The sequence below is a fragment of the Solea senegalensis genome, linkage group LG20, assembly GCF_019176455.1.
Source record: "Solea senegalensis isolate Sse05_10M linkage group LG20, IFAPA_SoseM_1, whole genome shotgun sequence".
In the NCBI taxonomy this organism is placed as follows: Eukaryota; Metazoa; Chordata; class Actinopteri; order Pleuronectiformes; family Soleidae; genus Solea; species Solea senegalensis.
In genome coordinates, this window is record NC_058039.1 from 2,168,657 (window position 1) to 2,195,028 (window position 26,372).

The 26,372-nt window shown below is 40.7% G+C and overlaps 1 protein-coding gene across 1 annotated transcript in view; it reads right to left on the minus strand.

The window, feature by feature from the left end:
- The window catches only part of angpt1 (angiopoietin 1), a 53,273-nt gene extending 31,964 nt beyond the window's left edge, over positions 1-21,309 (minus strand). The window contains exon 1 of the mRNA XM_044052011.1: positions 20,356-21,309. Within this exon, the coding sequence (XP_043907946.1) occupies positions 20,356-20,775 (420 nt within the window). The 5' untranslated portion in view covers positions 20,776-21,309. The remainder of the gene's footprint in view (positions 1-20,355) is intronic.
- Positions 21,310-26,372: the final 5,063 nt, after the last annotated feature.

Genomic DNA, 26,372 nt, shown 5'->3' on the forward strand with positions numbered 1-26,372 from the left:
ATGTCAGCCTTAACCATATATCCAATATCCCTTATACAGCAATGTTTACCTCGAGTTAGCTGAGATTAGCCACCGTATGCCACTGATCATATCAGACCAAATATGGCTTCAGATACAAAGCGATGGAGTGTGTCCTTAAGGTTGGCTTCACTGCGTCTTTATTTAACTTATTCTTTCATGGGATATTTCAAAAGTCTTATTTAAATGTTTTCAGTTGAAAACCTAAGTCTACACACCAGTCAAGTGAAATAACACTTCCCTCAAAGTAAAAATAAATCTGGTTCGTGGAGATTTATAATAGACATTCCAGAAGGTAAAATAAAACTAGATTCTGCTTTAAGATACTGCTAAATCTAGGGATTGGTCTTCCAAAATGATCATTTGCTAAATGAGAGTCACATAAACACAGATCATGCATCTCAGTGGTACTTAAAGATGAGGTAAAGGTTTAAAGATGTTTGGCACATTCTGGCTTTATGTGAACTGCCACTAATGATGCTTTGTAACATCCCATGAAAACCCATTACTACTTTGACTGCATGTACACATTTGAGAGTTTAGACAGTGTATTAAGTGCACTTAATTTACTACTTTGACTGCATGTACACATTTGAGAGTTTAGACAGTGTATTAAGTGCACTTAATTGCTCATCACCGATGGCCAAGATGACAAACTATCGTTATTCAAATCACAATGTTGTCACAAGAGCACGCTTGTGCATAAACCTGCACACACAGACAAAAAGGCATCAAATATTCTGTCAATTATCATGGAGAAGCTGCTAAATTGCCATCACTTGAAAGCCAAGAACAGGATAATCCTTAAAGATGGTACTCCCTGCTATCTATGTAACAGATTAGCACAGATGTTTACCACTTTTCTGACATTTCCCATTTGGAGTCACTTCCATTCCAAAAGTGGGGGTGGTGGTCTTGATCTTTTTCTCTTTTTTTCAGTGTGAGAGTTAGACAACGGCAGGCCTGGACTGTATAAGGCACTTACTGCTGGTGCTCTGTCACATCTCTGCTTATCTCTGGCTCTGTGAGTGTGTGTGAATGTGGGGAGGTGATTGTGCGACTCGTTAGGCCTGGTCTCTGGGATACATCCCTTGCGCTCAGGTTACTTCAATAGAGAAGAGCATGCAGGCTATTACCCTCCCCCTAAATCGGCACCTCCTGGTGTATGGTAAGCCACTTTTGGACCAACGCCAGCAAATACACTCACTCCTTCTTATCACCCACTGACAATTAAAGGTGAATTTGACACCCCTCCTTAAAACCTGGGCCTATAATTCTTTCGAGCAAGGCTTTAGGAGGAGTTAACCCTGCCTTACTGCACTGCCACTCTTTGACATTGCAGATACGGCTAACTTCTGTTTGTATCGCAGTGACCTGTCTTACTTAGTCACTGGGTTGTTTGTTTTTAAAACCACCTTTAAGGCTCTCTGTCTTAAACTCTGTCAAGATTAAGTGAGTAACAACTCACAGTTGACCTACGTGACCTTCACCCCGGTGGCCGACATCCAGACGTTAACTCAATTGCTGCCACGTTTTTTTTTTCTCCTTTCACCTAATACCGGTCCCAAAATAGAGACTGGCCAAGAGGTGACGAGGAAACACGAAAATAAGAAAGAAAAAGATAAGCCAACACTTATAGGTTTGGGTATAGTTGGCAAATTTTCTGAAATTCAGAAAGAAGAAACAAAACTCAGCTCTAACATAATGCATTGTAATCATGAATCATGTTTGGCTAGCTATAGCACAAGGAAACCATTTCTCTAAAATAGTGCTATGTTGTCAAACTCAGAGGTTGGTCCATGAACTTAAAAACATTTCATTTGTTAGCAGCTTCAGCCTTAATGTATTTAGCGATGTAGCTATGAAGTCTACAATATAAATAGTGTTTTTACTCAGTTCCTGTAACTTACAGAAGCTCAACTATATTTTGAAATTTTGAAAAATTTGAAGCTGACGGTCTTTTTTTTGTCTACATCACACATCCCAGTCTTTTTGTAATCAAGAACTTTGATAAATCAGCCACTGTCATTGTGCAAATGGTCTATGATGGCCATGAAAGGCCGACTCAACTTAGCGATTGAGCTATTTAGTGGTGAATTCCCCTGATATTTGGTAGAATAGGCATTTGGAACACAGTAGGTGGTCTGGTTCCTGCCTCGTCCCTGTTTCTCACCCTGAACAGTTGACTCCAGATCCCCTGAGCCACAAAAACTGATTGTCGTACCAAAAACAAACCCCTCTACAGCCTGAGCCATTTTCTACACTCCTTTGGATCGTTCTTTGCCTCTTGCCTTTCTCCCTTTGTCTTGCTGTCAAGATGCTATTGTGCTGATGTCAACTGCGTTTCGATTGCACATTTGCAAGAGCATAATGAGGCCTGTGTACACAACCTGAAAACAAACCGAATGTTCCTCTATATAAATCACTGAGTAAATCATGGTGCTTAGTTTGAGGTGCCCAAAAATAGTTTGGCAAGTCAAAAAGCAGACCGTCTTCCAAACTTCAAACGATGTCTTTCACAATGGTTTGTCAACAGGGCAGGGAATGAAAGAGAGTAAGAACATTTGGCTGATGGTAGAGTCTTCTGGCCTGGTGGCTTGTTTCTGAGGCAAAACTAATCAGAGCCTCCAACCTCTGCCAAACTAATTTTCCAGATTTTTTTCAAATATGTGTAAACCACATGTTCTTTTAAATAGTAATTCCGTAAATTCAAATGAACCAGGAATTGTAAAAATAGAGTGGAAATGCGATTCCAATTTGTTGACTCTGTTATGTGACTAATGAGTTCTGTGTTTAGCTAATGTATTTGAAGTTACATCAGAAGAAGCCCAGCTTTGAATTTAAGAAGATTTTTTGAAAACACTAATTGGCAGTCAAAGGATATAAAGTGAAATATCTTTAAATGGGACACATTGTGGAGTAATGGCTAGCATCGTTGCTTTACAATAAACCTGGGTTCGCGACTTTCTGGATTTTGCATGTTCTCACCATGTGTGTGTGGGTTTTTTCCAGGAAATCTGGTTTCCCTCCCAAAAACATGCAAAAGTAAATTGGGCACACTAAACTGACCACAGGTGTGAATGGGAGTGAGAAAGGTTGTTGGTCCTGCGACGGACTGGTGACGTCCGACCAGGTTGTGTCAGCTGGGATTGGCCCCCACGGTCCTCATGTGGAGGATAAAGCAATAGACAATGAATAAAGCAATAAATGAAATATAAATATAACGAATGACGCAATTAATATATGTGCTGGGAGAATAGATGACATGTTTCTAAGTATCAATGTTTCTAAATATTTCCCAGTTATGATCATCACTGTTACACCCAGACACACACTTCAATGTGAACTGCATTTTCTAGTATGAATCACTTCCAGAAATCACACAATGTGAAATGAGCTTTTAAAATAAAGAGTTCTGTCAGTGTTTTGTCTAAAGGACATCCCTACAATACCTGTCACATGATGAACTGCTATGGTACGCCATTTTCAAAAGTCACACAAGGTTTTTGACAATAATGATAAGATAAACATCAACTTTCATCTCAACATAAGAACAAGATTCAGTGGAGAAGGTATGAGCACATCCAATAGAAATGTTTACTTTGCTCTTATTGGGATTGGTGCAATGTGTGGACAGTTGCTTGTTTTATGATCAAAATTATTTCCGGAAATGAATTCTCAGAGTTGGTCTGGACAAGAACCATTTGGCTCTGCTTTATCGGATAATCACATAGTAGCACATGCAAATCAAAACTGCCTGTGGAGGAAAAGCTTTTAAAATCTCTGTAGCATAAGGTGTGAAAATGGTTCTGAATTAGTGTTTGGAAAAGACACGTAAAATGTGTTCCACAAAGTCTGAGCTATCGTCAAATTACAAATTGAAACTGGCCGATCTATCTGGCGAACATACATTGACATATGTCGTGTTTATAGGGAGTGTTTTGGGATCTATTGTTTGGAAAAATTTATAATGATATTGATTGATTGGACCATTTTATGCTAATGTAATGCACACGTCATTTTACAACCCAGGCAAAAAGTAGCCAATGCTTATGGCACAACTGGCATGGATTTGCTTTAGCATATGACAACAGAAAATGCAAGCTAATGGCTCACAGTATCGTGAACCTTATATCATTCCATATCAAAGTGGAGAGGAATAACTTGATCTGAAGTGGCGGGCTGCAGGAAAACGACGAGGGGGCCGCATGAGGGTCACGGGCAGTGCGTTTGGATGAAACAGGACCCACTCAACCCTCTCCCAGACGGTCTCACACACTGTACTTTGTCTCCTGTCATGTCTGACTCCTACATCAAGCAGATACAAAGATCACTATCAGAGGCATCATGTGGCTTCCATCCATGTAAAATGAAAACAAATACAGTGCACTGGAGCTTAGCCATGAATGTATATTTTCACAAATCCTCCAGTTTCAGTGCTGTTCTCTAAAGTGAAAGTGGCCCTAAAAATTACACCAATTAATTATGCGTATCAGGCTGTATGGGAGAGGAAGTCCTTGTATCCAGCCAGGACATGGGAAAGCGTAACAAAACCCAAACAACCAAACCAAACTCAGACCTGGTAAGGACTTAAGCGGTGAGTATGAGCAGAGAAGCACTCTGTAGATGTTGTGACGCAGTTGTCCAACATGGGAATCTTTCCTCAGGGACACATCCAAGCAGGAATGTGCATATTGATGGCTTGTTTTGTGTCTGTGTCCGTACTACAGGTCATGTCAGTCTGCCCCCTTTACCAAAGTACACAGAAATAAACCACCAACCCACTGTCCCGAGGATCGGGCATCCAAATATTTGAGACAACATTCCTGTGTACCACTCTAAACATCACAGCAGGGGGGTCCCTCTGCCAAAAGGTGGTAGATGTAGATGCAAAACGACATGTTTTGTTTCACCCTTAGCCACCACAGAAACATTCCTACGCATGCTGTTGTATGTTAAACCTCCTAGCTAGGGCAAAAATATATAGAAGAAAATGGCTGCAGCGTTGCGTGTTGAGTGCCAGCACCTCAATCTATCATGCCAAGTGTCTCTCCTAATCAAAATGAATGGGCATGGAACGACAGAGGTTGTTTCCTTCAACGTCACATTTATGTTTATCTTTCTTCCTAACATCCCCACATCTCACATTAAGCGAGGACGGGCATAGTTTATAAACCCTTCCCTCGCGTCCTCCAGGGTTACAATCACCACAGCATTTGCCAACCACAGCCTTAAACGTTCTCGGTTACTCACTTTATCACTCTATCTCCCCGTGTCCCCCCCCCACACTTCTCTCTTTCAGTCCCTGCTTTCCTTCACTTCACTCACCAAAGATGGACTGACGCTATCACATCACATCCAGATTATGTTACCTATGACTCATTTTCTTCTCTCCCATTGTTGCTTTTACTGGAGGCTAACCCACACCGACCTACTGTATCATAAAAGTGGCCGCATGAGGCAGTTTTAAGTAGTGATGGTGGTACATTATGGTCTAATTTAGTGCCTAAATTTCAAATTTTCTCCCAAAGTGAATCTGAACCAACATCCAGTCCAAACAGAGGAGATGAGCAGGAAAACAAGGTCGCTTGACTAACATCTCCACATGGAACTGCTTTAGTCTGACCTGCAGTTCACCAATGACTATTGGGGGAGGAGGAAAAGTAGACGCCATGGTTAATGATAATGTGTAGTTCATCCATATAGCCACTACTGTGTCACTGCCATGCACCAACGTTAAAAAACGTTGCCCTTGTCAAACCTTCACCTGATGACAGATGAGGATGCTGATAAGGTTTGTGTTTTTTTGTGTCTTCATTGACCGTCGTCCACTGTGATACAGCTCTTCCTAAAACGGCTGCAGGGTAAATATTCTCGTGATTCATTTTCCTATAATTAGTTGAAACATGCCTGGGAATCTGACAGCACAGTTTGTCAAATAGACTTTTATTTTGGGATAATTTCTAGTGGGAAAAATAAGACCGAGGGAAAGAAGAAGAAGCCTGGAGGACACACAGAGTATCTCTGATTCCTGGCCTTTGATGTGCCCAGGTTTTGGTTTATTTTTGTATTTCTTTGGCCAAAACGCACAATTTGTCTTTTTAAACAGAGCAATAAGCAGAGGATGGATCAAATAACCAAAACAAGAGCAACTGAACTGTTAATCATTATGTTCTGAAAACAAAGTGAAACATCCTGGAATATCCCATAATATCTATGGACATGTATGAGCTCAGATCAGCCATTCTGCTGTATTTACCCAAACACAAAATCTCTTCCTGTAGCTTGGCCAAGCATAAATTTCAGGAAATTTAAGGCGCTAAATGGGCCCAAAGGTGAGATTTGCTTTTTCTGTTGTCAACTACCATTTCCAAGATTGAGAATTAACTTTCTGGACTCAGAATAACATGAAACATGAAATATAAACATTTTGTAATCCTATAAAAGAATACAACCATATAAGAAAGATGAGATAAGAGATAAGAAAATAATTAAAAAACAAAAACAAGTTATAACTAGAGCAGATTATCAGTCTCTACATATTCTATTTGCATAATTGGTCCAATCTGACCAATTTTACAGCTTTCCTTTTCCCCTTATTGTGTTTTTTATCTTATTGACTCAAGATCCCATGATCATTGTCGACACAAATCATTTGAATAAACTAAATGAAAACATCTTGAATTGTTTCTTGAGTGGTTTATTCAACAAAGCACTGGCGTTTCTGGTCAAAAATGATCGCTATAGGGAATCAACGAGTGAGACTATCATGTTCATTCAACATGGATACAAACGGTATCAACTGTTGACCTAATTTATCATTAGAAAGAGTTGGCTCAGAGATTGGTCTTTTGGATGTTCCTCCAAAAGCTCTCGCAGTTAAAACGTAAGGACCATAATCTTGTGTTCTTGGTTTTCCAGAACTACCACCGTGAAAAGTTTCCCTTCTACCTTTTTATGCAATCAGGCTCAGTGAAGCCACCAGTGGTTGGTTAGCTGAGCCCACAGTAAGGTTACTTAGTTAATACCAAGAAATAAATTGGAATCATGTTTTTTTTTTTCCAGTTCATGATAATGAAGTTTTGTGGAGTTTTGTCTGTTTTAGTTTACCTACCTTTACCTTATGCAATGGTCTTGTCCAGTGTTTCCCAACCCTGGTCATTAGGGAACACTGCCCTGCATGTTTTAGATGTTGCCCTGCATGTTCCAACACACCTGATTCTGCAGAAGCCTGATAACGAGCTGTTCATCTGAATCAGGTGTGTTGGAGCAGGGCAGTGTTCCCTGAGGACCAGTGTGGGGAAACACTGGTCTAGTCCAATTAGGGGCGGGGCTAGGAGGTGCATAAGAAACCAAAGCTTTGGATGAGGGCAGAGCCATGAGGTTGTTGTGTGCTTTTTGAATTTGTTTATGTGTTTGTTCAGTTTACCTTTGCTTTCTATGGTAAAAAAAACCACAGCCTTTGTTTATGTAGCCTTTCTTTTCAACCACAAGATTGGTTTTAGTGCATGAACAGCAGATAATTGCTGTCCAGAAGTAATTACTCATTTCGATGCAACCTGTCTTTCACTGTCCAGAGAAGACAGCTTCATTTTCAAAATAAAAAAAACACCAATTTTCATTTTTCTAATCCTGATAAAGCACAGACTAGACCATCCAGTCAAGGCGCAGGATTGATTGAGGATTGATCATTTAATCAAATGATTCTAGGGCGGGAATCTGGGATTTCAGGGACTAAAGCTTACATGATTTAACATGACTTCAAAATGTAAACAGACATACATCAGCATTGTCAGTTAATAACTGTGCGATGTTCTGTGCTGAGAAACGCAAAAAAAACTGTGGATGAAGTCATGGCTGAGAAAACGGAATCAACTTGTACAAGTTCCAGTTCTAAACAAAAGAATGTAACATTCGTTTCCCGGTCAACTCGCTCTTATTGGTTATTGAGGAGTCATGCCCCAATCACAAAGTATTAAACACATTTGAAATTGGGAAGATTCTGTTAAAATCACATCTGTTAATCCCTCACACTACAAGATCATTTGGCCAGACAATTTGTTTAAATCAGCCTTAAATTGGAAAGGCCCCCAGATTGTCAGAAGGGCCAGATCAGGACTGAAATCTGGCCAATGATCCTCTAGTCTGGGGCAGACTGAATATAATTCATGCATCACTTGAACATATATATCTTAATTCATAACAGAAGTGCTGTTTGAAAGCTTTGGACAAATTGTGACAAGCTGCGTTGTGTCCAAGCTTCAACTTGGGTTGAGAGACAGAACATCGTGTTTTATCCTTTACGGGCCGCGAGTTAAGCATCCAAATACGGACTCATGTGTGCTTCAAACACTCATGGGCAGAACTGGACATTCGTGTGACACAGATTCATCCATATGCTCACACATGCAGAAATATACACACAGGCCTCCGGAGGATTATCCTCTCCGTCTCAGGACTGCTGCATGTCCATTTAAACAAACATTAAGAACCATTTGTATTTTAGTTATAAACACAGACATCCATCTGTCCCATCCATGACAGATTTATGGGCGAGTTCCTGTTTGGTCGATGTACAGCAGCACATTTCAGTCAGACTACCCGTTATAGTGAGGCACTCTTACTTTTGGGATGATGTTAAAATTTGCAGGCGCTCTCTGTCTCTCTCTCTGTCTCTCTCTCTCTGTCTCTCTCTCTTTCCATCTCTGATGATGTGTGCGAGTATTTACGAATGGAATCTACAAAGTAAGTTCCTGCTTAAGAGGTCATAGTCTCCCAGCTGCAGTTCTTCTTGAAGCACTTTCAGTTATACTGTTTTGATGGCCCACAATTGAACTGTGTTAGTAAATTGTGTTCATTGAATGATGTGAAGCCCCGTCGGGTTGCTGTTTTCAGCAACAACGCTCTGGGAAACTCACTCGTTGCTTCCTTTCCAGTACCAAGTGGCAGAAAAGAAAACTGTGTTGAGCTTGAGGAGCATTTAGCAGCTAAAGAACCAGACTTTTCCCTCTGGAGTGGGTGGAGACCAAAACTAAAACAAAGACTCAAGAATTGAAATGTGACTGACTGTTGAAACGCTCATAAAACAGGTGGCCAGACACATGTCGAGTGAATAGTAAAGTTTCTGCTTGTCTTATAAATATCTAAATAAATGAGCTCACTCACCATTTTGACTATGACTGCTCCAAATATCAAATGAGGCTGGCTTACAATGTTTGGATTTGTCAAATCATAAAAATCAGATCAATTTATCTGTGACATAAAACAGAAAAGAAAACCTCCACTCCCGCCTTAATGCTTTGAGTAGATTTTCATTAATAATATTGAGGTATCTGTATTAAAGTAGGATGGTCAGAGCCGTGTGAGGACCCACTATTATCTTCCTTCCAATGTTTCAAGTGTTTTTGAGCACTTGAAAATGCAAAAACTCTACAGATTATGCACACACGTGAGTCATGGTTAAAATGTAACCAAACTTGCTATGATTGATAAAAGTCCAACTTTGAAGACATCCACGATGAGATGGCATGGGGGCACGGATGCAAGGACTGGATATTGCTGCTTGCAGCTACCTTTTAAATCCTAAATATCACCAAAAAAAATGGATTTATCCAACAGCCAGATTTAAAAAGGATAGAAATGTGGTATTGGCACTTCGCTATCCATCAAAGCTGCTCAGACAGAGACGGTGATTTTTATGAGGACTTGTGACTGGTGATGTACTACATTATAAAACAATAAACTGTAACACCAGGAGCTCCATCATTTTACTATGTCTCCCCTTCACATCTGCAGTCTCTGTGCCAAGTCCTGCCACGGTAATGCGTGTGGAACGTCAGAAGGTCTGGCTCAGGTCCCAGACAAGGCAAACGCTGCTCTGGATACAGTTAGGAGTTAGAGTGTTTCTGTTTTCAAAGCACATTATGCAGATCATGAACTTCTATATCTCTGTCTGTGTGTGAGGGACCCTGAATGAGATGGCTCACCAATCACAGCACTCAACGAATAAAGTGGGACACGCTAACACGCTCCACTGCCCAAACCACCCACATAAAACAGACACAGAGTGTAATCAGCCTGCCACTCCGCACAGCTCCAGACTGTCGACCATCATCTGTAACTGTAAATGCATGCATCACATGATATTCACCCAGCAACTCCTGTCTCTCAGCAACACAGAGAGATGAGGAGATTAAATAAATAAGTGAGGTAATTCCCAATTGTGACAACGGCTTTAAGAACTAGTGGCTCCCATCCCAGCACCGCAAGAACAAAACAAAAATAATAGGGCCAACCATTAGTCACTTGAAGGTCTTTGTAGCCCACACTGCGCGGGAGTGGAAGTGTTTATCTTTCACCCTGTATTTTGTGCTCGGTCCACGTCTATGTAGCTTTCCCTTTCCCATTCACTCTCCGGGTGTGAAGGGTCACACAAATCATGGTTCCATGCATACCTCGGTTTTGGCGTCACACTTCGGTACGAGTTTGATACAACAGGGAAAACAATAAAAAAAAACAAGAGTATGGAATGTTTTTCTGAAAAATGCTGCAGTCACTATTGGATAGACGTACAACCAATCAGAACAATGATCCGGAGCGACGGAAAATATGTCTACAAATGTGCTTGTTGTAGTTTTCGAGCAGCGACGTCTAACTTTTTATTTATTGATGGCGTCCAATGATTTTTGTCTGAGGCAGGAAAGTCGCTTTGAAACACCCGAATCGAAGACAGCTGCTCTTTGGTGGCGACCATGATGGATGTATACAAAAGCTGTTGCTTCTCTGTTGTCATTGTGTTAAATTAAGACTCAGGGGGAAAACACCCAATTTGGGATTGGTTCCCATTTTTGGAGATTCTGTAGTTGGCTTATACGGCATCCTTGCCAGCGACACTGGGTTCACCTCGGCTACGGCTGCGCACGATATTAACATGAATTATTATAAATATCTGCAACTTCATTGTAACTACACTGTTATGGTGTTGTGGATATCGTCATTAAAAATAAATGTACAACTTATGTGAATGGTGTTTATACCTCAGAGAGAGCTGCTGTGTGTGTGTGTGGGTGTGTGTGTGTGACACTCACAGAGAAGCTGCCTGTGTTTATACATTAAAACATTCAACAGTGTGTTTTTGTGCATGGCATCATCATCACTGTGAAACAATCATAAAAACACTTCCTCAGCAGCATCTCTCAGCTAGTGCAACATAGTGAGGAAGTTGATTTATATAGCACATTTCAACAACAAGGCATTAAAAGGTGCAAAAGGCACAATAAAAAACAATAAAACACAGGTAAAAGAAAGAGGGGAGAAAAATAAAAATAAAGTTTTTTTAACGTCACATCCAGTGCTTTAACACCTGCTTTCGTGGTCTTCTATTGCTGCAGGCTATAGGCTAGTCATTATGCCAATCAGTAACTTTTACAAGGATTTCGTGACAACAAAAATAACAAAAATCAAACTACGACTGTTAAACAAATATGAGAGTTTGTGAATTTGAAAGAGTAAAGTTGAAATGTCTTTCTAGTTTGTTCAAGGACGAGGCCTACGCGGGACAAATGTGGAGTCATCATGACTCGCGGTGTTGATGTGAGATTCCATGCAGAAAGTAATGAGAAAGTAACATGAAGCAAGAGAGGGCAAATGACGTGATGTCTGGGAAATGCAAATTCCAAGATCTCTGTCTCACCAAAGAAAATTACAAAGACCGGCTTTGACCAAGATCCCAAGGACAATCACTTGTCCAGATGCAGATCGTGCTGCAAATCAATAAAAGTGGACGCCACGGGCGCCGTGAAGTCCTTGAATTTGGTGTCAACCAAGGTGTGACTCTGTATTATTAACAGTTAAAGAAGCAGTGTATGTAAGGGCGCAGCCGTCATGGAACCCTCACTCAAAATATGTGAAGTTGGAAATCCAGATTCAGGGGGTGGAAATTCTAAGTTCCGACTATAAATGGAATAGTGTGGGTACTGGCATGAGTGCTTGTTCTGTGATGCTATGAGAAGAATACACACACCGCTATTTCACATGCTTCCCCTCAGTCCTGAAGGATTCTCAGTCTAATTTGGATTCTTCAGTTTCTTATTTTTGAAATCAAAGTGCCGGACAACTGACGGTCAAACGTCCACTCAGAATGCAAAATGTGTCGGGGGAGATGGAGTCAGAGAGGTTCTGTGGGGAGCACCGGCCTTCAGAGACGCCTCAGGAATCTCTGGTCCTTCAGGGACCTCAAAGAATCAACGTTGGGAGAAATCATTTCAGATACAACTCTCAGAAAACTTGGACGAGCCTAAAATGAGGCATTTAGCAGGCGCATTAAAACTTTCATTCTCCCGTGCCAGAATCAGCAAGGAAACATGCATGTTTCTCAGTGTTATCTTTCCCTGGAAGTTAAAAAACGTCTGACACATTATTGTAAATTCACACTGTGTCGACATCCTGTGGTATTCACTGCAAGGGCCTCAACCTCTCATACATTTTTTTTCCATGGTGATTCACTTCCCTTGACCGTCATCAGACTTTGATTCACAGCCAAATTGAACGTGAAATCTGGAGGAAAATAAACAGCAACAGATACGAGAAAGTAAAAATGATCCCTGGCTCTGTTTATCTACAACAACGATAAGCTGCTTGTGTGACTCAAGTAAGTTCAAGCGCAATCATCAGGCTGTGATAACACCACAGTATTAATTGTGACTTTAATGTCTAATGTTTCGCTCTATCTAAGCCTTTATTATCTCTTAATCACTCAGCTTAAGCAGTGGCAGAGATACAGTCATGATCTCTGTGACCGTAACAAACTTATTCACTACTAACAGCTTCCTCTTGTCTGCCCAAAATAATATTATTTATACTCATTCTTTGCTCTTGTTTCAGCCATTTTTGTAAGAAAACATTGAAACGCCTCATAGTGCAATAAAATATTTGAATATCACTTCCACCGTTACAACTCGCTGAAGAGCAATTGAATCCATAATTCTTCTAAAGCTGCTACAATCAATGTTTTTGTATTGACAGAGGATAGAATGACCACCACTGCATAAAAGGCTGTTTCTTTCACACACACACACACACACACACATGTGGTAATTTCATCCTTGTTGTAGCTACAGACTCTCAACTCTGCAGCTTCACGAGTGTTTTAATGTCTTTCATAGACAAAGCCAACACAGTGAGCGAGCCGCTATTACTGCGGGTGTTTTAGTAAGCTTTCTTACTTTCTTTTTGTTGTTTACTACAATATTAAGGACAATGAGGAGAGTATCTTTAGACTGTACCATGGCTCCACCATATTTTGGTTTTGAAAGCCCTGATAAATGTCCAGTTTACCTTTCTACCAAAAAGTATGTTCATCTAAGTGTATAGTTGCTTTAAAATACAATTTTTTTGGTTTTTCAATAAACCTTTTACATGTACTTGTACTCAAGGCAAAGGTGTTACCTTACAGTGTCGGCCATCTTGCACTGCCATGTTTCTACAGCAGCCCAAATGGACAAAAACCTGCGTTTCACATTTTGAATTACGCAAATAAAGACAAAACAACAAAAGGAAAAAACATTGTGTACTGTTGAGTGAAGTGTGAGAATCAATGCTAATGTTGCTCTTTGTCAGTTGTTTCACATCTGAGTAACGCGCTGCAGAGCACTCGCATGCATAAAACCTTCAACGATCAAATGAAGTAAAGTTAGCCGCATTACTGGAGTGAATACACTCTAGAGGGAGTGGAAACACAAACGTATCAGAGGAAACACTCCATTTACTCCACAGATGCAGCAGTGGGTGCAAAGCTACAAGCTAGCACCAGTGTTTTCAGACGGGATGCCATAAATCCTGTATCCAGTTCGCCAAACGTATAACCTGGTAATTAAAACAAAATAAATCTCTGCTTAAGTAACCACCAGAGAGCAAATGGCTAAAATGAGTGATGGGATAGGAACCACATGCTTGCTTTATAGCTGCAATAAGATCAACGCGACAGATTCAAGTGTATAGCCAAAATTGGCAACTTGAAATTTACGACTTCATTCATTGCTCCAATGTGCAGGCATATACCTGCCTGTTCAGTTTGATTCATGCCATTTGCTGCAATGAAATATGATTTAAACAAAGTGGCTCAAGTTATCGACCGTGACAAAACTACTAAACACCCATAATGCCCCTTTTCCTGAAAATCCCCAACACTAACAATCCCGGGCTGTATTTTCGTCTTTTCGTCCTATTCCCATGACATGCTAAGCCTAAAGCTCCATTTCCTTTTTCTTTCTGCCATCGTGCGAGTACATCCAACAACTTTTTTTTCTGGAAGCTGTTACTGCAATGTCCTTAAACTATTACCATGGTTTCCTCTTTACAAGTTTTGGGGTCAGGAAGAAGGAACTCTTCATCCCTCAGAGCGTCCCCAAGCCCTTCTGCATCATGCGATTGTTAGTTTTGGCGCCCGTCATGAGTGAAAATAAACGCTCATCGAGGAAGTCACCGTGAAAAATGGATAGGTTTCTCCTCGGGGTCCCGAGGCACTCTGTGTGGCCCTGTCCTCGTCTTCAGTACAGGAACATATTCACTCTTTCTTGTATGAACTCCCAGAATGGACATGAAACAAGCTGCTTGCCCACATGTTGCTGTGTCGTTACTGTTTCTGCAGCACAGTTGTGTTGTGAATGAAGAGAGTTTGACTGGGATAAGACCGCGACAATAGTTTGTCTCCATCTCTTTTGGCTCGACAGCTTAGTTTGGCACAGACCGTCCTTCGCATAAGACGCTGCACTGCCTCGCTCCACTGTCTCCACCAGGAGGGAGACGAGAGGATCTGTTACATTCACTCCCGACAACAGAGACATCATTTGGCGTGCTCAACCTTCTGCCAGTGCCAAGGTTTTATTGTCCTTGAATTATTAGAAAGGTAGAAAGGATGTTCTCAGGACGCACTGGGAGATAGGACTGATCCTTCAGGACCCCTGAACACCCCGTGACATGTTAAAACCATAATCATTTATTTAGATTAGCTGAAAACTAGAATGTTGCGAAACAAGTTTTCCTAATCTTATTTGCTCCATTTGAATTTTTCCCATTTCTGATTTAACTTAATTTAATAAAAGCTCCAGAACAGCCAGTTCTGTTCAAGTGTTTTAATGAAAAAAAAAAAAATTAAATATATAATGTACAGTATATAATCAGTCTGCAATCAACTGTGCTCATAATAGATTGATCGGTTTGAGAGTTTCTATGATTTGAGACTCTTAAATGTAGAATTGTAAAATAAATTATAATAAAATTGTATTATTCTCTGCCATTTTCTTATTGACATTTCAATTGAAAGCAGGATTTAAGTATGGAATTGGTACAAGTAATGACAGTAACCAGTCCCACCTGTTTATTTAGTGGTTTTAAAGATATCCTTCAACATTTTGGAAGGTGCACATTATTTAGTTTTGGCAAAAAACTAAACAAACAAAAAAAACAACCCGAGATTAATAGCATTTTCCCCTTAAATTTTGAGGTTTAACAGTTTGCCAATCCCTTTAGTAAGCTGACAAACTCCTGGCTCCTTTTAACAGTGAGAGAGGATTTGAGCTCTTTATTTCAATTTTATCAGGAACATAAATGATAAAGTTTGGCCAAAAAAGTCTGTAAAGCACATTTGAATCAGGGCCTTGGACGTTTGTGCAACAAAGTACCAGAAGACTCCTGTTGGTGTTCCCATCAATCCTGGTTGGTATTTATCAAAATACATATTTATCTCAGTGTTTCACAACCTCTCTGTATGGGGGTGTGGCCCAAATCTCCCGCTATAAATCATAACAAGAGGAAAATTGTGCATCAGGTATCGACTCATTTTCAGCCATATCTGTAACACCTAATATCGTTTTGACTTTTCAAGGTAAATGGAATTAAAACTTGATTTAAATCTGCTAATAACAATCCACGTGTGCATTTGACTGGAGGATTGAATAAAACCGATCAATCCTCCAAGTTCATTGCTTGTCCATCTGTCGTTTCTGCTTTCTTGATTTATTAAATCCCATGTTAACACAGCGAGCTTCCTGTTTCGTTTTCACGGGTCAGTTTTACTGCTTATAAGTTTGTTTTACATGTGAATTTACTTTCATTTCCTGCTGCATTTTCACTCAGCGACGAGAACAAGGCTCGTTTGAGGTGTCTGACCAGAGGAGTAATCCTTGGACAAACACAAGTCACCTTTGACTGGTCAGGAATGTTATCAGGGTCCATATACTTTACTCCTGCATTGAGGAAGGAAAGATCTCAGACTTGAAATGCTTCTCCAGCAGCTGCTCGCTGCATCACTCTAACTGTCCACCCCCCACACTGGACTGAGCGGCCAGGCACAGTAGTGCTATCTGGAACTCTGTCTCTCTTCCATCCTTCTCTTTCATCAGAGCCGGCTGGAGCAACATCATGGCCAGTTTTCTTCAGACAAGGAGTAAAAACGCTGGTGTGATTAAGATAGATAGACCGAGCGGGACACTTAATCTTCTGTCTAATGAAAAATGTTAACTGCATCCCGATGTGTGTGTGTGTGTGTGTGTGTGTGTGTCCCATGCAGCATAATTAGCCCGAATTACCAGTGTGTGTTTAAACTTTCCCTGAAATTCCTTTCTTATGCTGATCTGTTCACTTTTTTTGTTTAGTGTTTTTCCATTTCCAATTGCTCGTCTCAGGGGATTTGAATTTAATCTGGTTGCAGATTTAGAATTGTAGTGAAAAAGCTGCTATATAGGATTGTTGTTGTTTTTTTGTTTTTTTTAAATCTCACATCTGTAGGATAACATCAGTGTCATCAGTTGTTTTTTTTACACTCGCCCACTTTTACATCTAAGGTCTCATTAGTCAAACCTTCACTCTACCACTGCTGCAGTCATGTTTATCATGTGCCATCATAGACGAATGAGGTCCATCGAGCAAAGATAAAGCTGCTGTTATTTCACCTCTGCTCTTTCTTGACACATATATGTATGTATATATATATATATATATATATATATACATATATATATACATATATATGTATATCTATAGATATATATATACATATACATATATACATATATATATAGATATACATATATGTACATACATGTACTCAGGGGATTCACATATTTGATTTGACATATATTTTTTCACAGTAGGACAACTTGGACAACTGTGAGACTTTTAAATACATTTCTCTTTTTTCAAATCTTTTCTGGATGTCGATTGGTAAGGTTTTTTATGAGCTTTAAACAGTTTGGAAAATACTGTAATCTACTAATTCATACAATTTGAACTGGTTTAATTGCAGAAAAAGTGGATTTGTTGGATCTCTGTCTTCTACTGATTATTCGTATGGCTATTTTTTATGAAAATGTGTATGTTTTACATGCATTTGCCCAAACTACAACACAGTAAGTAAGATACATAACAATTATCGTGTTATATAAAATATATACTGCTTTGTTATCTAATAAATCCTTGATTTTGATATTTTCACCTTTACATATATATATATTATATATATATACATATATTACATATACATATATATTATGTATATACATGTATACATATTTTATCCATATACCTGGGTAAACACATTGGGACACAATGACATGCACCATGAATAATAAGCTGATGTACAGATCTCAAAATAGCCCTCATTCAATATTTCATTTGAATTTGGACGTTTATTGGGCATCCTCCGACACTTGCCCTCCCCAGTCACAGACTAGATCAACATCGTGTCTGATGTATTTTGACTGAAGCCTCTTAAATTGATGAGGAATGGCTGTTTCCCTTAAACCTGCAGGGTGAAACGTTTACTCTCAGAGAATTTGGAATTCGGGAATGCAGTGGAGGAGGAGGCCAGACACATTTGGGAGGACACGCTGATTGCTAATGAATAAACTTGTGGTGTTGGCTGATTATTAAAACAATCTGGTTCTAATTAGATTCCACCAATGGTGTGCACAGATATTTGGTCGAGCATGGGTGAAAATTAAAAGGGCACCTACTGTGCACCAGTGGGACAGGCATCACTAGTAAGTAGTAAAGTGCACCTTTGGGGCCAAAGGGACAGCATTTCATGTGGCCCTCTATATGGACCTCCACACATTATTGTTTAATTAAGCTCAAGTCACATTTGATGTTCTTCACCTTTTAAAGAGCTGTGACTGTGACGATATTTAAGAAAGCCTTGGTATGTTATCGATTATTGAAATCTCAATGAACTGTTGATTTATTTTTTTAAGATCTAATTAAATATGTCACTGAAAATAAAATTGTAACTTAATTGTAGGTCGATGTTTTATTTGATTTTGCCTGATACAAGAAGCAGTCGGCCTCCACATATTTTTACATGACCTAATCTGACCTCCATCCATGTTTTTACCACTTTTGTCCATTAGGGCACACAAATTCAATTTTATACATTGATAACCATGGCTGGCTACTTTTACATCAATAAGTAAAAGCAGTCAACTTGTTTGTGATTACATTTGTATATTATTTCATTTCTTACAATCTTTCATAGCTTTCTTTTCCAGTTGTCCCTTCTTACATGTATCTGCATATGTACAGGAAAAGTATAGAACAGTCCTCACGAGCCATTACAGGCCTTCTCTTAAAGAAATATGTATTCAGGAGAATCTCATGGCCCTAATCCCTAATCTCACTTTGGTGAACATGCTCATCAGCTATAAAATCCTGCATGAATTTACTTTATTCTGCCAGCCATTAGGTGACTATTTTACGCTCATCGCTTATCCCACAAAACTCTGACTATATATACACAAAGAACTATATAGTTGTACAAAGATTGTTCACACTGGGGCTATAAATGAATTCATTTGTTCCACATTTAGTAGTATTTGTATTGAAATAGTCCTAGAAATGAAACATTTATTTACAAATTTAGATTCTGCAGCTTAAGCTTAAACGGGAGAATAAACAGGCAATGTCACCGCATCAATGCAGAATCGTCCGGGTCGCATTATGATGTAACTTAGAAACGATTATTTCCATTACCTTGTTTATTCACTTCACTGTAGCAGTTGCTCACAGATTAAACCTGGAAATCCCATTTGAGGATCACAATATCGCGGGGGAAGTCAAAGAGCACAACAGCTGGTTCTGCCGAATGTGGGAAGTTTGTTTATTCGATTCATGTTCTTGTTTCTGGGCTGTCTTTGGAGACACAAAGTCTCAAACTTTTAAAAAAGCAGCGCGGCTGCAAAGCATTATCAGCAACAGCCTTGTGATTCACACCTCATTAACATTAGAACCATATCTGCACAAAGTAAACACCTTGGTGGTTCTATAAATAAACACAGTCATTTAAAAGTACTTCAAAAGCATCAACATAATCAGTTTGTGTTTATTTTTATTCTATTGAGACATCATACTGGTTAGGATTCAGTTTTCTCTTGTGTGAGTCTGTATTTCTTTGGTTATACTCACACATCCTTGACTTGGATAAATAAAGGGAGCATTCTCTTCCTCCTCACAGCGTCTCTGGGGACTCTATCTGACTTCCTGCCATTAAAGAGACAGCCCGCTGGAGAACAGGGGGTGACTGACATTCAACTACCTCTGCTGTGTGAGCGACGCTCTGTGACACTCAACTGGACACGTGTGGAATTTAGTCAGAGGTAATTTATGCAGGAAAGAAACAAAGAGTTTGGATAGTTGGCCAGAAAAGGACAGAGACGTGATGTGTTGGATTCATATTTAAGATGAATGTGTGCGGATGTCTCGTGGTTGTCAGGACAAAAGGTTCAAAACAGTTACATAACAACACAGCAGAGTTGATATCCTGTAGAGAGTGATGGGTGACTCTGGCTTAAAAGTAGCTATTTGTTCGACTGGATGCACTTTTTGAGCAATTTTTGTCCACGTTGCCATCATTTTGTGTGAAAATGTCCTCTGTGGCAGCGCGACACCGAAAAAACCCCAGAGAACTCGATGTCTAAACTACACAAACTCTCCTCCCGACAGACACTTTGACAAACAAGGCGTTGACGACGAGAAAACAGCAAACACAAGCTGGGTTTTAGTCTGAGAGCCTCGTCGAGGAACCAAAACAAGTTATCTTGTGAAGCCACAAACACATGCTCTGTGGAGACCACACACCCAACGAAACATAAATATCTCAATAAACTATGTACTGCAGTGTGACCACTACAAAAGAAGCGGATACAGTTTCCTGCAAGTGCCCATCAAGACCATTCAACAGCATTCCTATTTCTGTCCACTACATGAAAGTTTATTCTCTTTGAAATCATTTAGAAAGATTTATTAGAAAAAGGTAAAATTGCTGCAATTAGCCCGCCACCTCCTTACCTTGTGCAACCACTGGGTATAGTTCTCCATAATGTTCTCGAGCTGCTGGATCTTCTGGGTGGGAAACTCTGGCTCAGGTGGTGGAGCGTCCCTCTGCAGGGAGTTGGCGTTGTACTGCGGGCTACCGGCTTTTGCCTCCTTGCACGAGCCTCCGCCAGCTCCCTCTTCCTCAGGCAGGATGAAGGTATAGGTGCACTGGCCATGCTGGATCCTGTGGAAACGTCTGTTGCTGTAATTACTACTACTACTGCTGCTGCTGCTGCTGCCATTTGATCCACTGCTGCTGCTGCTGCTGCTGCTGCCACCTGTGCCACTGGTGCTGCTTTCCGTCCCTCTTCTTGGCTCCCCTCCTCCGCAGCTCGCAATTACCAGAAGGGCCGCCAGCGAGAGCAAGTGGTGGCCAAAGTTGTACCACAGCATCTTTTAATTTAAAAGTTACAATTGAGTTTTTGTTTCTTCAGATGTGTCGTCTTCTTCTCCTTCTTCTTCTTGGCTGAAAGTTTCCTTTTTAAAGTGGGATCAGAAAACGGTGAAGAACACCGTTGGCCTGGAACATGTGTCATCCATCCTCACATTGGACCGCCAGTATTGAAAGCCACAGCAGACTCTTAACACGGACACTTAGACATGCCAAGTCCCCCAAAGCTCCTTTAAGATCTCGTCCTGGCAGTGAAGCGTGCACACGTTACTTTCAGTGACTCAGTCTCGTTATAAAACCTTGATGTTCCTCTGGATCAAAGTCAGATGAGAGCAGGCTGCGTGCATGCTTTTATCAGTCTGTGGCTTTAGTGTAGGTGAGGTGGGATGGTGTCGTCAGACCTCCCCTGGTGTCTCTGCCTTCCCTTTCTCCTTTGCTGTCTGGCTGGACGACTGGGGGAAGAGTGAGAGAGAAAGAGAGAGAGACGCTTACTGTGAGGAACAGCTCCAAGCTTCAGCACACTGTGCCTGCCCCTTGCAGAGCCTGCAGAGGAATGTGAGTATGTGCACGGACGAGTGTGTGTGTGTGTGTGATCCTGGCAGAGTGGGGACCCCAGCACAGAGGATGTGCTTGGAGTATAAGGATCAGTTTACAGGCTCTCTGACTGCAGACTCATGCGGTCGACCTGCCTTCTTCTCTTCTGTGTTTTGACACAGAAACTTTGCCTAAATGTGTGTGTTTAATTTATCTCCTCCTCTACATACATCTCTACTCCCTCTTATGCAGCACTATACACTGACAGGTGCTTTATTACACATGGAAGGTATATTTCAAGAGAATCTTTATTGCGTAACAGAGACACATCATCATGCAAACTTAGATCTTTATAGAGATGATCTTTTTCATCCAATCTTTTATATTGCATTTATTTTATGGCTGGCAATTATTATTTTATAGCCAATGACTAAAAATGGCAAAAACAGCCCTGTCAATCAATCAAAGTATGTGTTTTGTTGTTCCATGGGGACATTTTCTAGGACTCATGTTGTGCATATAAATGCCCTTGCAATAGAATAAAAGCAATAATCATAGCATATTACAATAAACATAATTAGAAAGCAATAAAAACAGCTGCATACAAACAAAACACACTGTATCAATCTCAATAAAGCCATTGCACAACCTCTACAGCCTGAAACAGCATTATTTAAAAGTGTGATGGATTTACAAAACACTTTTTAAAACGATTAAGTTTGCCTATTGGAACTCTGTTTTGTCTGCCAGAGGATAACAGCTTATATTCTGTGGAGCATTTGTGATGGGGTCAGTCATTATCCTCCGTGTGTAACGGAACCTAAACGCAGCACACGAAGGCAGACAGACAGTCGGGTATGACTTTTATTTTTCACATTTTCAAAAGGATACTTCAAAGACCGCAAAGACGTGTAAACTTGCTTTGTGGGGTGCAGCCGGTGATTCCTGTGGCTGAAGCAGCGAACAAACCGACACTGAGGAGATAGCAGGAAACGGATCTGAGGCCGAGACGCGCCGAGACGCTCCGGCACAACAAGCAGACAGAAGACAGGCGGGGAGCAGGCACAATCCGTCAGTCGGGGGGCGGAAGCCTCGGTCGATCACCGGGGAACCAGTCCAAAAAACGACATAGAACAATCTGGCAGTGCCTCCATGGTGGAGAAGAGTATATATAGTGGGCTGATTAGTGATCAGGTGCAGCTGCTGTGAACAGGTAAGTGGAGTTGAGCTGATGATGAGGGAGTGGCTGGTAGGTGATGAGAAGGAAGGAGCGAAGAATCCTGACACTGAGCTTGCATAAAAACAGTCATATATTGACTGAAGGGCCAGGTATTCCTTGGTGGCTAACACTCATGCTAACATGGTTGCTACATTAGGGGATGATGCTCCAGCGTTAGCAACTGTGTAACAGTGGGCAGGTCAATCCAAGAAGGGTAGGGAGAGTCTTGAAGATGACCCAAGGTCCACAGCATCCACCCAAGAAAACACTGATGGTGATGGATGACAGACGTTTGACTGTTAATCAGATGCTGTAAGCATCTCCCGTGAAGGAGTACAGGACATTCTGCACAACACACTTGGCATGTGGAGGGTTTCAGCTCGTTGGGTGCCAATAGCTTTTGACCCTCGATCAAAAGCACACCAGGCTGGTCATGTCATAGAAGAACTTGACACGTTTTGAAGCAGATCCAGCTGGTTTTCTAGAAGAAGTATGGAGACCACAGGGAAGTAAAAAAGAAACAACCTTTGGTCAAATATGACCATTGCTTCACAGTCAGTCACATGATGGTATCATCTACAAACAGCTGGTTATGGGCATTTTAAAAAGGGCATCATACAATGTTCATATGCATTACGTATGCTGGCAAAGACGAATCCAAAAGACAACAACATTCAATTGATGATATTTACCTCCTGGTTTTCAAATAACTATTGACTCTTTCAGGTAAGCTGTCAGCCAAGGATGCAGTTATGTTTTCTAGTCAGTGTCTAGTCAGTGTCCATTTTAAGCCACGTTGAATCCCTCAGGGGTTAATTGCTAAAACAAGTACTGACTAGAAGTCGTGAGTGAAGTTCTGGGCATCTTTAATAGGAAGAAAATGCTCCCCCAGACCATTACACAACCACTACAAGTCTGATCCATTAAGCCTTCAATGGATCAGACTATACTGTAATGTTGTTTACACCAAATTCTGATCATACCAATCGAATACTGTAGCAGAAATCAGGACTCATCAGACCAGGTAACGTTTTACCAATCTTCAGTTGACCCATTTTGGTGATTTTGTGGCCTCTGTTTCCTGGCAGGAAGTCTTCTGCTGCTGAAGCCCATCTGTTTTAAGGTTTGATGTGTTGTGTGTTGATCATCTGCATACCATCTGCATACCTTAGTTGTGATGAGTGATTTGAGATGGTAGAAAGGAAATTATAACCAGTCTAGCTATTCTCCTCTGACCTCAGGCATCAACAGAGCTTTTTTTCACCACTGTCACTCAATGGATATTTTCTCTTTTTCTCTGTAAACCCCAGATAAGAGGTGCGTAACATCCCAGCAGATGAGACATTTTTAAAATACTCAGACCAGCCTGTCCAACAAACATGCAATATTCAACCCACTTAACCCAGAATTCTGCATCATTGACGGGTATTTTTCGACCATGACGGAGAAATCTGAAGGCTGTCCTTCATTTTAAAAGCTTGAACACAGACGTTGATCTACCGTGACGTGGAATAACTCACACACAACACCGCCAGTCACCACTTGCCACTGCACTAGACATCCACAGCTCACCTGTGACTGTGTGTGTGTGTGTGTGCTGCACTCCTCTTTGTGTGTGTGTGTGTCCGCCTCCCAGTTCGCAACATAAATCGGGATTATTTTCACTGCCATTTCTGTAACATGCTTTATTTTATTTTAAATATATAAACCAGTCACTTTCAGTTGACAAACCGTTTGATAGATTAATCACAAGTTAATTTTATGAATGTGTTATTTCATAATTCCGGGAAATTGCTGGATAAAGTGTATTTGGCAACAAAACAAAACAAAAATCTCCCATGACACTTCTGTGAGTCTTGACCCAGTCTCTGGGAATTAGAATTAAATTCTGCAAAGAGTGCAAAAAAAAACCTCTGTCCTCATTTTATACACAACCCTATCATATCATATACTTGCCCTCTTTGTTGTTTTGTTTGCAAGAACTGAAATGTGAAATCCAAGAATGAGAATTGGCAGATGGAATGTCCCCTCATCATCGGCCAGAGGAAAGAAGCAGAATGAGAAAACAGAGCACAGAAAGGCTTTTGGGTCAAAAGTCATGTCCCTGTTATAACCAGTCCATTAAAAGTCTCTGACTCTGGGAGGCACAGCTGTTTGGATTCTGGCCCAACTTCAAAATTCCTCTTGAGTCTAAAACATCCAGATCTGTGTGACAGTGCATGTATGTGTGCTATGATGTACATGCACACACGTTTACTGCCTCCTCATGCTTATATTTCATACTGTATTGGTGTCGTGCATGTATATTAAGTGATAGCAGGAGGCAGCAGAGAGTCGGGCCCTCTGTGTGGGAGAATGCACAAAGGAGACCCAAGATAATAAACCTCTTATAACCCAGGACTGGCCAGGACACAAAGCATGTGCAAATATCTATCAGCATGCTCGTCTTTGGTTGGCGTACGCCTCCCTGCTGTCCTGCAGTTGGGGCGCCAAGTTGCTGCTTCCAATGGAAACTAAGTGGGAGATAATTGCTACCTCTGATCAACCCCGAGTGAGCAAAAATTAAAACTGCACATCACTTCTATGATCGGCTGAGACATCAGGGTGGGAGATGTTGTGTCTAGTCTTCAGTGGATGTTGCTTGTTTTCAAAAAACAACTCAGCTGAAGATATTAAGAATGATTTCAAATGACTCGCAGAGCCAATTATTCATCAAATCACTCAGCACTCGTTGGCTAAAAATAACCAACGTTGTTTTCACCTACCTCTGCGTGAAATCAGAGAGCTAGTTTTTTAAAAAACAAAAATGAACTTGAAGTTGAAGTTGCAAATCTGTCACTATCAATATACTTTTAATAACTGTTTCCATTAAGCACATTTTAAATATCATTTCTTCACTTGGCAATGGTGGACGTTCTGATGAGTCTTAGGAAACATATGTTTTTCACACACTATAACTGCTGAACCTGGTTTGAGAACAAACACAGTGGACCAAAGTGTATAAATAATAGACTTAAAAGCTCACACAAGGCAATAAAATACATAGAAAAACACAAATAAAATACATTTAAAGGCATAACACACAGGTCAACGTTACAGCCGTACAAAAAAAACACAATAAAAACAAATAAAACAAGGCAATCAGAGATGGCAGACTTCATCCCATTCAGGCAAGAAGCCTCTGGAGGCCTCTGTTGGTCATGTTGTGCCACACAGAGCCCTGACTGGAACAGAGATTGTGAGCCAGGTCTTCTCGTGCAACATCAGTGCCTGACCTCATAAATGCTCTACACAATAAATGGACACAAATTCACACTTACTTACAAGAATGTGGAAGAATTTTAGCGTACACTCAGGCGTCCAAATACTTTTCTCCATATAGTGAGTCACTGGATTACAGCCACGCAGCATTAGCTTGTCTCACTTGAACATGCTGCAGAACTCAAAAGGAAAGACAAGCTCTAATCTCAGATCTGGCTGTAATCTAAATTTATTGAGATCAAAAGCTCAGTGAAGTGCAATAATGATTTAGTGACAGTCAGGCAGAGTGCGGGTCACGTCGGATTGGGAGAGACGCCTGGAGGCAACAGGCCTCCATGGGAATCTGGCTTGTGTTTTGCTTTGTGAGAAGTTTGGGAGGACATTGTGTATAACTCAACATCAATCTGACAGACAGTGCCTTCCGCATGTAAAGTGACATTGAATATATGACGTGGGAACGTGGAGGATCAGAGCCTTTCAAGCTTGTTTCAGTCCTTCCTAGTGTCACTACTGCATCCCTTAAGTCCCAGGGACAATACAAAAGCCCCCACCTCATAAAATGTGCTTGAACATGTTGTTTCACTG